Genomic DNA, 15771 nt, shown 5'->3' with positions numbered 1-15771 from the left:
AAATTTTAAAATCATGAAAAAATCCTGCGCGATTTTAACATATTTTACTAGACGGCGATTTCAAAAATGCAATTTTTAAAATCACACTCCCAAACGGGATCTTATTTGCCTTGAATTGTCGTCGTAGTATAATAATAATAATAAACACATGCAATATTTATTTATTTATTTTTATAAAAAATAATTTATGGGCAATGCCTTTTCTTTTTCGGCCAAAAAGATAGATGCTTCTTCTTTTTTTCTCTTACCGCATATTTTTGCCAAGTATTTTCCTAACATTTTCTGAAAAAAATGAAAATAAAGAAGAGGTAGGTTCCAGGAGCCACTCTCATCAAAATGTGGTAGGTCACCAATGCGTCACTTTTTGGCACACTATCACCTTCCCCAATTCAGCCTTGGAAGAATTCGGAAGAAGCAGCCAAAAAAGGCCATGGATTATTCCCCCTACCCCTCTCTCTACCGACACTCTTAATAGGAAATAACCGAAATATGCCCTTTTTCTTTTTGCCCTAATTGTTTGCCTTCTATGACTCATTAATACTAAAATCATGCTTAGACCAAATGTCATGCCGGTGCACCGCTCATACGTCGCTCACGGGTCCGAAGTTTACCCAACCACATATTTGGGTAGGTAAACCCTATAGTAACTACTCTCTTTTATTTATTGTTAGGATCGGTGATCTCTATCCATTGTTAGAGTAATATTTGTGATTACTCAAGAATTGGAAAATGGCATGCATGTATGGATTTAGATTCTCTGGAATTCCTATGTCGAATTTCTCTTAAATTCGGGTAGGGAATGAGAGATGAGGGGTGTCAACTGACAATTTTTTACATGACATGTAAACCTAACACGAATCCAAAAGATTCAGGTTAATGAGTCTAATTCATTTAATTAAATAGATTGGGTTATGGTTAACATATATAATTTTATATCCCTATACGATTCGAACCAGACACTGGACATAATTTTTGACATGACCCACGAATCTGACACGAATCCAATACAAAATTAGAGGGTTAAGGTTAAGGAACTTCACCATTATACTTAAATGGGTCAGGTTAAGTTTCACATATATAGTTAGTCCCCAAAATGTACCTTAATCGGTCACGCCTAATAAAGTGGAGCTCACTAGTTCGAATCCCCCTCCCAAATCCCCTCTCTTTGTTTTCTACTCAAATTCTATAAAATTCGGACAGAAAATTTCAAGAAATTCCGGTTTGGCCCGTATAATTGCTCAAATTTGATTTTCACCCACCGAAGATCAGCCTCAAAGTGTGCAGCTAGTCATGGAATGTGGACTATCTGTTATCTCGGAAATGTCACGCACAAACCATAAGTTCAGTGAAGTCCCAAACTCTCACCATCATTTTTTTTTTCTTTTCTTCTGGGCTTGACGTCTCACCAGTCACTTGGGACGAAATCAGTATTGGATTTATTCACATTGGCGCTAATCATGGAAACATTTATCGTTGCAAACGTTGAAAATATCTTAATTATTTATAACCAATTAATGGGGGGGAAAAGGAAGAAGCAGAAAGTTGAGATAATGACAGACATGTCCCTTAGATCCAAGGTTTCTTTAGCAGGATTGGAATGGTTGGTAAGGGTTGTATGTGGTCAACGTGATTAGAAGACTCCAGGGTCAAAATTTTGGTACCAAATTAGGGTTTTGAGGAGAAAAAAAAAAAAAAAAAAAACGTTTTAAATGGGAAAAATGAGCTTTACATATTTTTTTTTTACCTCTGACATGAGATTATTTATTAATTGAAAGAAAAATATGAGAGCAAAAGCATTAGAAAAACGGATCCCGATCTCCTCTAATTGGGAGAGAAATTAGAGATTCTCCAATTGTTAATCGTGACTCTTTATTTTAAATATATTGGTCTATAAAATCATTTAAACCTCGATAAAACAAAATCCAGCATTTAATGTCTCGGTTATACAAAAGCAGTTGTCATTTTATAGATCATTGGATTTAAAATGAAGGGTCACGATTAACAGTTGGAGAATGTCTAATTTTTCCTCAATTGGAGGAGATCTTAACTCCAGAAAAACAAGTGCAACAATCGGCTGGGACCACGACTAATGAAGTGGAGGTCACTAGTTCGAATCCCCCTTCCCCTCTTGTGCAGACTTGTCAAAAAAAAAAAAAAAAACAAGAGCAACAATTTTATTTTATTTTCCCTCTATTTATTTATTTAGAGAAATAAAATCTAAAGGGAGATCCCCTTATTAGAGTCAAAATCCCTTAGCCAAGAAAGTTGACACAGGGCTCCACGCTTAAAACACGCCTGGAGTTTGTTCTTTTTCTTCTTTTATATATATATATATATAAAAATTCAACAGCCACTTCAACTGTGTTGAATATCAAAAGCAGTGTAAAATATGTATGAAAAAAAAAAAAAAAGAATTTAAATGTCAATATCATCAACTCTCATTTAATCCTTAAAAGAATTTAAATGATAATTATTTAACAAAATAAAATACATAAAATAATATATGAGTTAAGAAACCGAGAAAGATGAAAATAATAATCCTGCAGGATGCGGATGCTGGAGTGTGGACATTGTAGTGGACTTACCAATAAGGTCAACATGAAAAACTACCGTATATTTTAATGGTGACAGTAAAATTTAGAGTGTAATTCCTGAAATAGAAGTTTAGTTTATAAGGTTAATTTGTACTTTGCACACAATATTATATGATTGTAGGAAGAGAATATGCCAATTTCTGTAAAGATATATTCCAAAAATACTGCTCTAGTTTGTGCCAATTCACACAGCAAGCTGTCTTTTGTTTTGTTTTATTTTATTTATTTTTTTTGTTCTTTTTTTTTAAAAAAAAAAAAAATACCAAAAGATATTCAAAGGGCAAAATGGTAAAATATGACTCTGAGATTGAATCAGCATTGTTTATGATTGTATTTTTAAATATAATTCTTACATGTTTCTTAAATGGCAGAACTCCTCTCAAAAAAAAAAAGAAAAAAAAAAGCCAGGATTCTTTATTAAATTTTGGTTTTCTAGAATTATATTCCTTCGAATATTATTGCACTTTTGGGCTTTGTTTTTTTCGACGTAAAACATTTTCGGGAAAAAAGTTTTGTTGTGTTTGGTACGACCGAGAAACCTTATCAAAATGAAAACATTTTCGGTTTACTACAAAAAAGTCATTTAAGCAGAGTAAATAGTTTCTATATTTTTGTTTTCGTAAACCATTTTTCGAGTTTAAGCTTTTCCTTCTCACGCACACTTTCTCTCACAATTTATTCTCCACCATCGTTGGAGGTCACTAGAGGTTGCTGGCAACTACCACTGGAGTTTGCTAGAAGCTGCTGCCATCGGAGGTCGCTTGCCGTTTCGGCCGCCATTCTAACAATTTTCATACAAACAACGAAATGCCAAGATATAAAAAAAAATATTTTATATCGAAACAAACACCGAGCTTCAATACAATGTTATCTCTCAAATCATAAATCTAATAGGGTACGAAACTTTTTGTTGCAAGGGCTAAAAATAAGTAATGGGCCGAGTTAACTTTAATAAGGACCTAGCTCAATTTTTAAGCCGAAATATATATATTAGTCAAAATAAAAAATAAAAATTGTGTGTTTAGCTCATCTCCATTACTAAGAGTATGTTTGAGATTGCATTTGAAAGACCTAAAAGTGCTTTTAACACTCAAAAAGTCCGTTTGAAGAAAAGTATGTTTAAGATTTCGTTTGAGAAATAGAGTTTTTAAGTCAAAAAGAACTTTTAAGCAAAAGCTTTATTTTTAAGCTTTTACCAAAAGTAGGTTTTGGCCATTTTCAAGGTTTTTGAACTCTTAAAAGCACTTTTAATTTTTTTACCAAACGAGTACTTTTTTCTTCAAACGAAATTTTTGAGTATTAAAAGTACTTTTAGGTTTATCAAACGCAATCTCAAATTGGCTCTAAAGTGGAAGTAAACCAAACGTCCAATATTCTTAAATTATTTCTAAATTTTATTATTCCAAACACCCTATCACGCATATAATAGATCTTAATGAAATCTATTTTATATAAATAAAAAAAAGTTGATGGACTCAATCAAATCTGACTTAATTTTGAAAAAGATAACCATTTTTGAGGATCAAAACAAAATGATTAATTTTGATTCATCCAACATTTCTCTTTTTGGCATAACTATTAAGAAGTAGCAAGCTAGTGGATAGAGCACTCAAATCCTGGAAAGTTGCCATCACTACAGATTCTAGGAATCTCTCTCCATTCCCTCCCTCTCTCTCTCTCTCTATATATATATATATATATATATATATTGGAGGTTTGTTGGGGGTCATTGCTTATAAGACATGCAAATGGCACCACATTTATTTATTTTTGAAAACATCTCGCTTCTCCTTTATTAAACAGAAAGCTGATCAGCCAATACATATGGTTAATACACGGGTGATAATCTTCCACCCACAAATGCTTTCACTATAAGGATAAACCTAGCTTTGCAATTCTATGCGCCACCTCGGGAAATATGCTCCACCTTCCAATCCGAAAATCCATCTAGACTCAGTTTTGCATCATCCACTACTGATCCATACGATCCCCACCAGCTGCCCTTATTTCGCAAATGTTGGATGACTTCAAGCACATTCCTTCCAGTATTATTTTTGGCCACCCCATCTTAATGCCTAACTCCACTGCTTGCCGCATACCCAGTGCCTCCTCTGATGCAGGATCTCGTAAGCAAGGTGTGTTTGCACAGAAAGTGGCCATCACCCTCCCTTCGTGATTCTTTGCTACCAGCCCCATGTTGCTCCCCTTTTATCTTATGTAATGTGTTAAGTACTCGAAATTGGTTACTATACTACGGTTTCGTTTAAGGTTTCATTAATTGTGGCTTTAAAAATTACGTTTTTGAAATCATTACATTTTTAAATTGTAAAAGCATTTGATAAAATATGTCAAAAAGTACTTTTTTATCAAATATTTGCTATGCAAAATCGTGATTTTGGTTTAAATTCGAGCTTTTTCAAATAAGCACTCATAGTCTGCTTATAAAAATCACTTTTTTTTTTTTTTTTTTTTTCTATTCTAGATTAAGTGTTTTTTAAGTCGTAATGTCAAACGCTTTATGTTTTGCGATATCTTTGAAAAACAAAAATTATTCTTGTGAAATCTTAATCTCAAACGCAGGGTGTAGTCTAGCGGCATTTGGGTGACACTTAAAGGTTGAATCTCAATTTCAAATCTCGCCATGAAAAATTCTTGGGGTTATTAGCTTGGGTATCACTAGAGTCCTCTATGAAGCTCATGTTAATTTATAACTAGATCGGTCTTGACTCTTAAGAGAGCCTACAATTTTCACCCCCCTCGTGAGCGATTTTTCTATATTTTCAAATCGTAATTTTTTAAAAGCGAATTTTCAAATAATTCATTTTTATAAATTTAGTTGAAAATCGCACAATATCAAACAATAGATTAACCATTTTATCTTTGTGGGAAAAAGATAAGTGATTCAACCGTAAGAATTGAAAAACTCTAGCTAAACCACACATTTTATTGTTACGACCAAGATTCTCTAGAATTTTTTTAGGTATTTTACTAAGTAAAGGTTCTCAAACCTCAACAAATGTTTTCAAATTAAATAGTGAAAGTTTCGTCACATCCAAGTTTATGGTTTCATTATTTACCGAATTTATACTTCCCTATATTAAATAATAAGTTATAAAATAAGATCAAAATCTAAACATCCGCCACAAAACATTGAGTCCACCACTTTTGACTTAATTGTAATATTAGAGACAACATCTCCGGCCTCCGGGAATACCGCAACCTAAGACATGCCACCATGCGCGGAGTGATTGAATGTAATATACGTGAGCTTCCCCTTTTTTATTATTCTTTTATTTTTTTTATTTTTTTCTGCCCCATCATAGAATAGACCACAAACCACACAGTTTTTATTTTTATTTTTATTTTTTATTTTTATTTTTTTATCTATAAACAATTTCATGGTATAAAAGTTTCGCTATCAACCCAATTTTTTTTTTTTTTTTTTTGACAGAAATTTCCTTCAAATGAGTCTTCAGAAAATATTCTCCAGCTCATGCCATGCGTTTATAAACATTTAAAAGGGATATGAAATTTAGTCAAAGTTAGTAAACTGCTATTAATGACGTTAAGAATTTAATGTGCTTTTTAAATGAGTTGGAGGATATTTCCTTTCGACTGGTTTAGAGGAAATTTCTGTCCTTTTTTTTCACTTATTTAATGGACAGTTTATCTAGGTAGTTATTCAACTTCATTAAACCCTAATTCCCAATAAATGCAAGATGCCTTGATTATGTATTTATATGATTGGTAAAATATTTATAAGAAATAATTGGTGTCAATAATTTGTTAATATTTTTCTCATATTCTTTTACAAATTTAATAGATCAATCATTAGATTTGTAGGGTTAATCATAACTTATATGAGGTCCATATAAGTTCACAAATCTAATCAATATGATATGAGAGAAATATGGGCAAAATATTGACACCAATCATTTCTCAATATTTATCGCCCTTTTTCCTCCACCGATTTTTAACACGCCTATTTGGGATTGTCGTGGATAATAGAGCTTTTTTTCGTTTATAGAACTTTGCCAAAAACCTTTGCTACTAAAAAAAGGTTTTAAGCTGTTACACTTGTTTAGTAACCAAAAAAAAAATATACCCGTATCTCTGCCCCAATAACAACAAAACAAAAAACACGTTACACGTATTAATATTGACATTATGTAAACCGTCAAATATTAACTTCAAATTTTGACTATTAAATAAATACTATAATCTTATTCCTCATATATTTGTACTTGCTGTGAAAGAAGTACCCTTCTATTTTGAATTGCATGAAAAATAGGTAAAAACAGAGGGAAGTGACATGCTTAGCAGAAGTTATTGTTCTTTTTTTCTTTTTTTAATAAGGAAGATAATTTTTTATTTTATTTTTTAATATACATATAAACTCCAAGCACTTTTTTTTTTTTTTTTTTTTTTCTTATCCAAACCCTAGGATAGTGAAGAAATGACCTCAAATACATCTTTGAAAATGGTCTATAGTTAACTACCCATTTGAAGATTTAACGGTTAATTTGGGTTAGAGAAAGGCAATTGAATTAACCATTGTTAAAATCTGCATTTTTATCACTAAAAAAATCAAATTAAACAGAATTGTTTGTTGAGTAATGGTCCACCGTATTTTTATCTTATAGTTATCTTATAATGATACGACAGTTCTAATTAATCAATAAATCAACCGTTTTTTTCAATAATTTTTAAATAAAAACATGTTATATAACATTACTCTTGTTTGTTTGTAAACTTTTCTAATAGTCATTGTGTAATTTGTTAGCAATTAAAAAAGAAAAAAAAGAAAAAAAAGGAGTTGCTATGGACCTTCTGGAGGAATGAATTGGAAAAAGTCCAAACATTTCCATTCTAGGATGTAGGTTTGGGCAACAACTTTTTACTGGAGAAGAATTACGAAACTCATGGCTTCTAAAATTAAAACTCTCGAAGAAAGCAATTGAATGCCAACAAGAACATCAGCCAAACATGGAATTCATTCTATTTAGAGTCACTCACGTTAATGGAATTGATGTAAACACGGGATTTGTCTCCTAATTTTTTGGGTATAAATACACATCTTGTAATCCAAGAATCAAATCTCAAAATCCATTTTCAATTTCTTGCTTTCTTTCTTTTCTTCTCTTCTCTCATCCTTCTGTCTCTCATTTTCACCGTGTTTACTCGTCTTTCTTTTTTTTTATAATTTTTATTTATTTTTAAATATCGGAATAACATATACATTATTAAATATATAAAATTTAATTCCATAATTCTCTTACCTGAAGGGAGAAAAAAAAAAAGAGAATTTTTTTTTTTTTCCCTTCAGGCCCTCTTGACAGATGCACTTATAATCAAGCAATTAGTGGTGGATTTCTGAAATTGGCAAACTCCAGATTCCATTCTGCTACGGCTTCTTAGTACTTACCCATACCCAGAAGATGCCACTTCATTCACATGCAACATGCTTGGTCCACTGATATAATTTCATGTTTATGAAATTACAATTATGCCCATCACATGCTTTTTATAGCTACTAGTAATGTAGCAAAAACTGTTGTTTATTTAAAAGGCTTCCAAATATTTTTAAGAGGAAAAAAAAAAAAAAATGATGATGAGAAAAAGTCATTAAATTCCAAAAATCTTAACGAAGAAAGAAATAAAATATTGCCAAAAGGAAAATAGAATAGCACCAGAACTGACTATAAAAGCACCTCTCTTTCTCTGTCTCTCTGTGTGTGTCTGTCCATCCCATTGCTCATCTCTCTCTCTCTCTCTCTCCGACAATGCCCCAATACTGCTGTGTCTCCTCTTCATTTCATAGAAAGAAACAGTGAGTATTGGCGGGCAGAGCTTGTGAGAGAGGAGGCTCTCAGGGAGAAGAAAGTTGAGATTTTTTTTTCTGTACTTACTATTTCTGGGAAGATAGAGATTAGTACTACCTACTCTTGTTTGCATATCATTGTAAATCCACATTTTGGGGATTTATAAACCCAAATTAGAGAGATAGAGAGATAGAGAGAGAGAGAGATCTTGGGTTTTGAGAGTGAGAGATGGCTGAGATTTCACAGAAGATTCTGTTTCCGGGAACATTTCAGGGGGTGAGAGATGAGCTTGCAGGACAAATTGGGATGATGTGGGAGCTTGTCAAAGCGCCATTGATAGTGCCCATTCTGAGACTTGGGGTTTACGCTTGTTTGATCATGTCGCTGATGCTCTTCATTGAGAGGGTCTACATGGGGATTGTCATAATCCTCGTTAAGCTCTTCTGGAAGAAACCAGAAAAGCGTTACAAATTCGAGCCATTGCAAGAAGACCTTGAAATGGGCAGCTCCAATTTCCCTGTGGTACTCATCCAAATCCCAATGTTCAATGAAAGAGAGGTTGGTTTTGTGTATCTCTCTCTCTGTGGATTTGTTTTTTTGTGATCTTTAGCATTGCGGTTTTCGTTTTGGTAGTATTTATTTCTTTCTGGGTTTCTGAGAAAGTTCTAAGGTTGATGCTTTTTGTCTTGTCTTTCATGGTTGTTTGGTGCAGGTTTACAAGGTCTCCATTGGAGCGGCATGCGGTCTTTCATGGCCGTCGGATCGTCTCGTGATCCAAGTCCTCGATGATTCAACTGACCCTGCCGTCAAGGTTCTCCATTAATTGTCAAAGCCATCAAATCACTCTTTTTATTTATTTTTTATTTATTTCTAAGTTTGTTCGCATGAACCAATTCTACATTTGCTGATCTGGGTGTATTTAGCTTTTGGATTTTACTTCACTTCGCAGCATTTTCTCTGTATTCTGTAACAGATTTCAGTCTTCTTTACATACCCAAATTCCAAAAACCAACATCATTAACTTTTATATTTTTGTTCATAATATCAAATTCCTGATCTGGTTTCTCCTACAAGAAATTTGTTTCATTTTTGGAATTGCATGGTGATAATGCAGCAAATGGTTGAGACGGAATGCCAGAGATGGGCGAGCAAGGGCATCAACATAACGTACCAAATCAGAGAGAACAGGACGGGCTACAAGGCCGGCGCTCTAAAAGAAGGGCTCAAGCGAAGCTACGTCAAACACTGCGAATACGTGGCCATTTTTGACGCCGATTTCCGGCCTGAACCGGACTATCTCCGGCGAGCCATCCCCTTCTTGGTCCACAACCCCCAGATTGCCTTGGTTCAAGGGCGCTGGATATTTGGTAAGCTCCACAATTAACAAACATATAATCCCATTGCCCACTAATTACGCTCATTAATTTTCCCTATTATTATCCTTAATTGTTTGTTTTTCGAAACTGTCGGTGGTCTTTGCTTGCTTCCTTTTTTTATTGTTTTTGTCAAAAATAAAAAATAAAAAATTGGGATTTTCTCTCTCTCTCTCTCTCTCTTATCGTCGGCGGGACTTGTTGCAGACTGCATGGCGTGGTGGGGTCCCTTAAAGTGAACCCACCAATTGCGGGGATGGGTCCACGTAGCAGCCCTCCTCCTGATTTTGACATTTGGTTAAGTTTAGGCCGTACATCACAAAACAATTGCAGACAAAAACTGTGATTAGTTGGGGAAATCTTATTACAATCTATTAATTTCCCCAATTTTTTAATGGAAATTAATTAGTGTCCATATTTTCGAACAGTCAATCTATACTTTCTACGACACAAATGTCTCCCCCATTAATTGTTTTTTTCGATTTCGTACTTCATTGAATTGGAAATGTTTTTTTTACCTTCTTGAAATCGAATTCGTAGTACTTGAAATGACGCAAGTGTCCTAGCCTTAGACTGAGAGTCACCGTCATTTTACCTCGGATTCACTGGCGTGGACGATGCCTGAAATCGGGGTAGGTTTGTCATTTTGTTGGAAACGAGGAACTATGGTAGCTTTCACTGCCTTGTGGGCTTAAATCATCGACCCGGACTGTACGGTATCAGACGGTCAACGCTTTTAGGTACGGTGAAAAAGTTGGAGGGGTAAATAGGTCATTTCCACTTGGCACGTGCCCTTATTAATTTTTTTTTTTTTTGTTAAATAATTGAACGGAAAGTGGGCCGTCAAAGGAAAGACAGGAAGTGGACGGGAACAGAGGTCCAGCTGTGAATCTCAGTCTGGCTGCCGACACTTGGGACTCTTGGAGCTCTCTCCTCCCTCGTGCTCGTCGTGACGTGGCATATATTTTTATTTGAGTCACGTGAGGACAAATCGTAAATGTTTCTACACTTCTGCTTCATGTGAGGATTTCCCTTCTTTTTATCGCATTGTCTAGAATCGAATGGGACGTCTCCAGCTCATCAGTCACAGGGGATTCGTGAGGCTGGGGCCGTGCCTGGTTGCTCCCCTTTGTTTAATTCAGCTTTGACCCTACTTAGCATCACACATTCATGTGGCTTTGGTCATGTACAACAAAACTTGTACCACAAGTAAATACGTTTTTCTCCATTTTATTTAATGTTTTAAGCACAAAAGTACAAGTACTTTGCTCTTTGCCTATGCTTCTTGATGATAAATTTGGGTTGAGATTTTGAATATGGACCATAATGCTATTTTATAACTCCATTATAATTGATGGCGTAGTAATAAAAATTAGTCATTAGAGCAACACTTGCAAAAAAAAGTGTTAAACAAATGGCTGATTTTTATTGCCTTGTATGACAATTGTATATGAGTTTACTATATAAAATTACTCAAATTAAAATTTTCAATTAAGAACGTGGTTGGTTTTGGTTGAGTTGGTGATGGATTTTGGAATGGTTTTGCAGTGAATGCTGATGAGTGCTTGCTGACAAGGATGCAAGAGATGTCATTGGATTACCATTTCACAGTTGAGCAAGAAGTTGGTTCTTCAACACATGCCTTCTTTGGTTTCAATGGTAATTAATCTTGCTTGTTCAAAACCCATTCAATATGAATTAGCCTAGCTATACTTGTTCAATGCATACTAGCTACACCACATCAATATTATTCAATGCACTCGAGCTAGACTAAATCCATTCTGCCTTCAAAAGGGTAAAAATAATTGACAAAAAAAACAAAACCTTAGACATTGGCTGACATGAGACAGAACTGGTAAGTTTGACAACTGAAGGGAACTTAATTGGACACAACTACATATATTAATGGCATGTCAGGGTCATTGGAACTGGTGAGTAGTTTAGGTGAAGATAATTTCACCAGCTCTACAAGATTGTTAATATATTTAGTCCAATTTTCAGGGTATGCAGTGATGTTATAAACAGTCGCCATCATCATCGTCATTGTTATGATTTAATATATGCATTATGACTCTCCCAAAATACTTTAGTTGAAAAGTTTTCACCATCATTGTTTCTTATAAATTAAGGTATTTAATTCAAATTTAAACCATTGATATGATTTGTCATTTTAAAAGGATGAGTCAAAGTCATGATGATCAGCAGGGGAAAAAATTAAATGTAGGGTCCAACCCATCAGTCACAATGATTGTTCCCACACATTGTTAACTTGCCCAAGCAATGAAAGTTAATTTTGACTGCAAATCCATGAGTACATAAGGATTTTAAAAAGAAATAAATATAGAAAACGCAATTATTAGCAATATCAATTTTTCAAAGTGATTGCTTATGAAGTGTCTTCTTGCTTTATTGTTAATGTTACATGGTAAAGTACTACAAAATCAATTTCTAGCATTCAAATTACATTAGAAGAATCTCAAGCGATGAAACTTATACCCAAGGCATTTGCTAGGCCAAAAAACCTGTGTTTTTGAAGCTATATGCAAATCATTAGACATAGAGAAGAACTTTTTATGTACTTCTAGTTTTCAGAGAATTATTTCTGATTAGTTCTATTATTACCATCACCACAACCTTTCAAATATGTGCAAATCTTTGCTTCGTATAGAAGTAATGAATTATTTTTTATGTACGAATTAATAAGGTACTGCTGGTGTATGGAGAATTGCTGCTATCAATGAAGCAGGCGGTTGGAAGGACCGAACAACAGTGGAGGATATGGATCTTGCTGTCCGCGCTAGTCTTAGGGGCTGGAAATTTTTGTACCTTGGTGACCTCCAGGTATCGAGTGTGGCAAAGTTGAAGTAGTTGTTCCATTAGTCTGTCCTTAGCTAAGTCACAAATAGGAACCCTGGGTTTAATGTATCTCACTTATAACTTACATGTATGTGGATTATGGCATTTTCTAAATCACTGATTATGTATATGATAGGTGAAAAGTGAACTTCCTAGTACTTTTAATGCCTTCCGTTTCCAGCAGCACCGGTGGTCTTGTGGTCCTTCTAATCTGTTCAGGAAAATGGTGATGGAAATCATTAGAAATAAGGTTGGTTTATTATTAAGATATGCTGTAGAGTTGTACGAGACTAGTGAATTTATGAACTTTAGTTGGCAATCAACTTATTCCCTGAATTATCGGAGCTTCTAAGTTCTAATGTTATTTTGTTTGTAAATATTGCTGCAGAAAGTAACACTGTGGAAGAAAGTATATGTCATTTACAGTTTCTTCGTCGTTCGGAAGATTGTAGCCCATTGGGTCACCTTCATGTTTTACTGTGTTGTACTTCCCCTGACCATCTTGGTTCCTGAAGTTTATGTTCCTATCTGGGGAGCTGTCTATATTCCCTCCGTCATCACCATTCTTAATTCAGTGGGAACTCCAAGGTCTGCTATAGTTTATAAATTTCCTTTACTCTTCCATTTTCTTGGATATTTATTTGCCTTGCCTGGGCAAGAATTCCATTTGCTTAGGTAGTCTCAAACTTGCAGGTCAATTCACTTACTTTTCTACTGGATTCTTTTTGAGAATGTGATGTCTTTGCACCGGACCAAGGCAACATTCATTGGTCTGCTAGAAGCTGGGAGAGCCAATGAGTGGGTTGTCACTGAAAAACTTGGAGATTCTGCTCTCAAAAGCAAATCAGGAGACGCTTCCAAGAACAAGACAAATACCAAAGCGCCTTCTAAACGACCACGATCTAAATTTGCAGATAGGTAAATTTTTGCTTATACTCTTAACTCTATCTGCATAGACTACCATCAGCATGATAATTGTTGTGTATAAAATTTAGGAGTATCCAATTATTAATAAGTTGGAGGTCTTGGTAAACTAGTAGTACTTCTCCCCTTTCCATCTAGTTGCTTTGAGACACATGAACACTGGCAGAGAGAAATAATAATATTTTCTACAAGTCCTAGAAAAATAATTGGTTGTGTTTGGTTTTCTTTATTACAGTGGTTGAGAATCCTTGCATAAGTAGATTAGCAAGGAGCAAGTAAGTTAGAGATTCCATTTTGGTAGGAACCTTTTTTTATTTTTTTGCTTCAGTTGTAAATGGACAATGGTCCTGCTCTACCTAAACTTTGGGTAAGTCTACTGCAAGCACATGGCAATGGAGGAGTTGAGAGACTCACATGCCTTTACAGTGGACTGAGAATTTTAAAACAATCTTTAAGGTTGAGAAAATACTAGTTGTCAGTGGCATGAGGACAAAACCAAGAGGGCATTTCTGTTATTTTCTGCAATTGTTAGATTCCAATTTTTGACTTTGTTATGCAACTGTGAGTGTGTGAAGGTGAAGGATGTATGCATATATATTGCCTAACGTGCAATTTTTTTTTGTTGCTTCTTCTTGGTTAAAATGTGAACAGGATCCATACATTGGAACTGGGATTTGGAGTTTTCCTATTCATCTGTGGATGCTATGACTTTGTCCACGGGAAGAACAACTACTTTATATACCTCTTCCTCCAAACCTTAAGCTTCCTCATCGCAGGATTCGGCTACGTCGGCACCATCATCCCCAGCTCTTAGTGGCAGTATGCCTAAGTTATATTCATTAGATTGGCATATTATCTTAGTGTTTTTAATGCCATTTTCGTATCTTTCTCAACTGCAACGAATTATATATAGGGGGGAGGGGGGCGGGTTCCATGAGCAACATTGTTTGCAATTTGTAATATTTCAACATATTCAAGGTGAGGTCATTGGTCATGTTGGGCAAAAAAAGTTCTTGCCATGCTTTCGTCGGAATTTGTCACGCCATTGCTCGAGTAATCTCGGAAAATAACAGAGAGAAAGTGTTCATGTTATTGGGAAAATACATCATACGACAGAACCAAGTACAAGGAAGAAAGCTGAAACAGCCTATCGTTTAGACAGCAAGGAGATGATGTTATTTAATTTGTTTGAATAGATTGTAATTGTGAGATTTTTGTTCTTCCCTTTTGGGTTTCCTATTCGTTAGTTTTCCTTAGTTTTGGTGAATAATTTGATCAATCAAAAAGGATGAACTTGTAATCAAAGTATTTGTAATTGTGAAGCCTTTCATGTGCTGCTTTTGTTCTACATGTTTCAAAATTCATAGATAAGGAGTACAGAATCTACTGCTTTTGCAACAGTTTTCCTTTGCCACTGATTGATCATCACATATCTCAAAAAGTTTTAAGCAGATAGAAAACGATGAGTTTAATCATTTAATTTACATTCTTCACTCGATTACATCGACCCTTCAAATTTTAAGCATAAGCTCTCATGAGTGGATTTCAAGTGGATTTATGTGTTAATTAATTTTAACAGATAAATCCACTTGATAAAATATCCAAAAGGTAGCAGATCTGGGAATTGGGGAACAGTTTGATGTATCTTTCCATGCTTTGTCCCAATCATATATGGCTGTGATGGCATCAATTACGTCTCATGATTCCATGTCACCTTTTCCCTTCTTTGTTGTTACCATTTTGTCACGTTAACTGTAACATGGATTACTTGAGGTTTATGCATTGCTTCTACTACAAGTGTCATTATCTTTCCTAACCTTTTTCTTTACTTCAACCTATGAGAGAGAGAGAGAGAGTTGGGTAGAATTATAATGTCTAATGGAGGCACTGTATTAATATATTAACTATAGCTAATAAAATAGATGGCACGTTAAAGTTTCTATAGACCATTGGGAAGGGCAAAGACATTTTTAATCTAAATTTCGAAAGATACCAATTATTGGCCTCAGATAAATATACAACTATATAATGCTTGCCATAGATTATGGAAACTTCCAAAGCAAGTTGTTCTGATTGCCCTCTCACAAAAAGATAATGACAGAAACAGTGGGCTCAGTGAGGAAAGCAACTGCCAAGTATTATCATCCCTAGGCACAATATGGGTCCAATAAAATTTAATAAGTAATTTAATTATTACATGGA

General features: G+C 34.6%; 1 protein-coding gene across 1 annotated transcript; it reads left to right on the top strand.

Moving 5' to 3' along the window:
* The first annotated feature begins 8315 nt into the window (after positions 1–8315).
* CSLA02 (cellulose synthase-like A02) lies at positions 8316–14910 on the top strand. Its single transcript, XM_059573755.2, has 9 exons — positions 8316–8974; positions 9129–9227; positions 9531–9783; positions 11338–11448; positions 12494–12630; positions 12782–12895; positions 13034–13233; positions 13339–13563; positions 14221–14910. Exons 1-9 carry the CDS (start codon positions 8645–8647, stop codon positions 14381–14383), a joined length of 1632 nt encoding a protein of 543 aa, XP_059429738.1. The 5' UTR covers positions 8316–8644; the 3' UTR covers positions 14384–14910.
* The last annotated feature ends 861 nt before the right edge of the window (positions 14911–15771 follow it).

Source organism: Corylus avellana, chromosome 8 (genome assembly GCF_965113065.1).
Source record: "Corylus avellana chromosome 8, dhCorAvel1.hap1.2, whole genome shotgun sequence".
Taxonomy (NCBI): Eukaryota; Viridiplantae; Streptophyta; class Magnoliopsida; order Fagales; family Betulaceae; genus Corylus; species Corylus avellana.
This window is presented reverse-complemented; position numbering and strand designations above follow the sequence as displayed.